The following is a 1622-nucleotide window of genomic DNA, read 5'->3' on the forward strand; positions in this document are numbered from 1 at the left end:
CACTTGCGATCTGCCTTTTTGGAAACACAGCAAGGAGCAATCAGCTAAGAGAGCTTAGTGCTTGGAAAAAATCTTTCATTCCTTTAGAGACAGCATGAAAAGTCAGCTGAGTACAAAACATAGAGAGGAAAACAAGAAGAAAAGGGACAAGAAGAGAGGGACACAACCTAGAACAGATAATGGATGTCTATTCTATTAACATTTCTCTATCTGGAGAATGGGGCTGTCCCCTGCCTGTCTTTACTTAAGGCCCCAAATTTCCTTAATCCGCCCCTACTTCTAATATTTCTTTAGATTGCTGTTGTCTGTTTCCGCAGTCGAGTTGTTACACGACTAATGACCAATGTACTGTAACCCACTGAGTAACATTTAATCAAAACCTTCTCCTTTAGGTCATTTTACAGTTATGAGACATCAGAGCTGCACTCCGAGTTCGAGACAGGAAACTTCTCACGTTCCTCCCCTCTGAGGCAGAGAACAACCTCGCAGTTAAGACATCAAATGTCCAAAAAGGAGGATAAAGATGAGAAACACTCCGTTCCGGTTCCCATCAATCCAAAGAAGTCTAAACCAGTTAAGCTGTCGAGAGAGATCAGTGGTACGGAACCAGTGCTTTATTGGAGGACAATAAATGCTCTAAGGCAGGGGTGGGCAATTCCACTTCTTGGGGGCCGGTATCCTGCAACTTTTAGATTCATCCTTGGTCCAACACGCCTGAATCAAACGAGTTACCTCCTCAGAATGCAGTCACAGATTCCTCTCGATCATCTAATTGCTTGATTCAGGTGTGTTGCACCAACGGCACATCTATAAGTTGCAGGATACCGGCAATCAGGAACTGGAGTTGCCCACCCCTGCTCTAAGCTGTGAGGGGAAAAAACGAATTAGAATGTGGTTCCTTCATTTAGGGAGTAAAACCAGACGGGTGTCCATGATAACCATCTCTGAGTCGGACAACTGGGAAATTTGCTCCAGCTCCGGTATGAAGTACGGCCAGTTTGTGGACTGGGAGAAGATTGATCCAGAGCCTGCGAAGAAATACCAGCAGATCCTGAAGAGCAGCCACCAGCAGCTGAAAACCATGGGCCGAGAGGGATTCTGGGCCGTGCCGCATACCCTGAGGGCCAAAGCTTACTATCATATCATCCACAACATCAACTCCAGGTGAACATCTACGCTGTTGTCAGACTTTCCATCAAAATGGATCTACCATCTGTTTCATAAACTAACCAAGCAGCTTTATCTGTTGCAGGGCTGTTACTCCAGACAGAGATGTTTACTACAATCTGGCCAAGAAGCTGTTTGGGGAACAGAAAGTTAGCACTCACCCAGTCCCGGAGTACATGGAGGACGGGGAAATACCGAGGTAATTTAATGCCCCCCCCCCCCTCAACTGGAACAGTTTTAAGAAGTTCCTGCACCTTGTGGTAGGAAAGTTAAGATTTCTCTTGTTTTATATACTTAGTTATGCTATTTATCCAGTGAAAAATGTTTTTACTCAGTTTGTTTCACCTGCAAGGCTGAGAAAATGTCTGAGTGAGGGGTGGTCTTTACGGTGGCCCTGAAGTGCAAACTGCAACTACAAATCTAAAAGCGCAACTACATTAAGGAAATTGCAACTA

General features: G+C 44.9%; 1 protein-coding gene across 1 annotated transcript in view; it reads left to right on the top strand.

Annotated features, from left to right (window-relative positions):
- The window catches only part of LOC107104729 (TBC1 domain family member 24-like), a 9204-nt gene that overhangs the window by 2013 nt on the left and 5569 nt on the right, over window positions 1-1622 (top strand). The window contains exons 2-4 of the mRNA XM_015404807.1: window positions 393-598; window positions 909-1164; window positions 1253-1366. Of these exons, the coding sequence (XP_015260293.1) occupies window positions 393-598; window positions 909-1164; window positions 1253-1366 (576 nt within the window). The remainder of the gene's footprint in view (window positions 1-392; window positions 599-908; window positions 1165-1252; window positions 1367-1622) is intronic.

Source organism: Cyprinodon variegatus, unplaced genomic scaffold (genome assembly GCF_000732505.1).
Source record: "Cyprinodon variegatus isolate N-32 unplaced genomic scaffold, C_variegatus-1.0 Scaffold1862, whole genome shotgun sequence".
Classification (NCBI taxonomy): domain Eukaryota; kingdom Metazoa; phylum Chordata; class Actinopteri; order Cyprinodontiformes; family Cyprinodontidae; genus Cyprinodon; species Cyprinodon variegatus.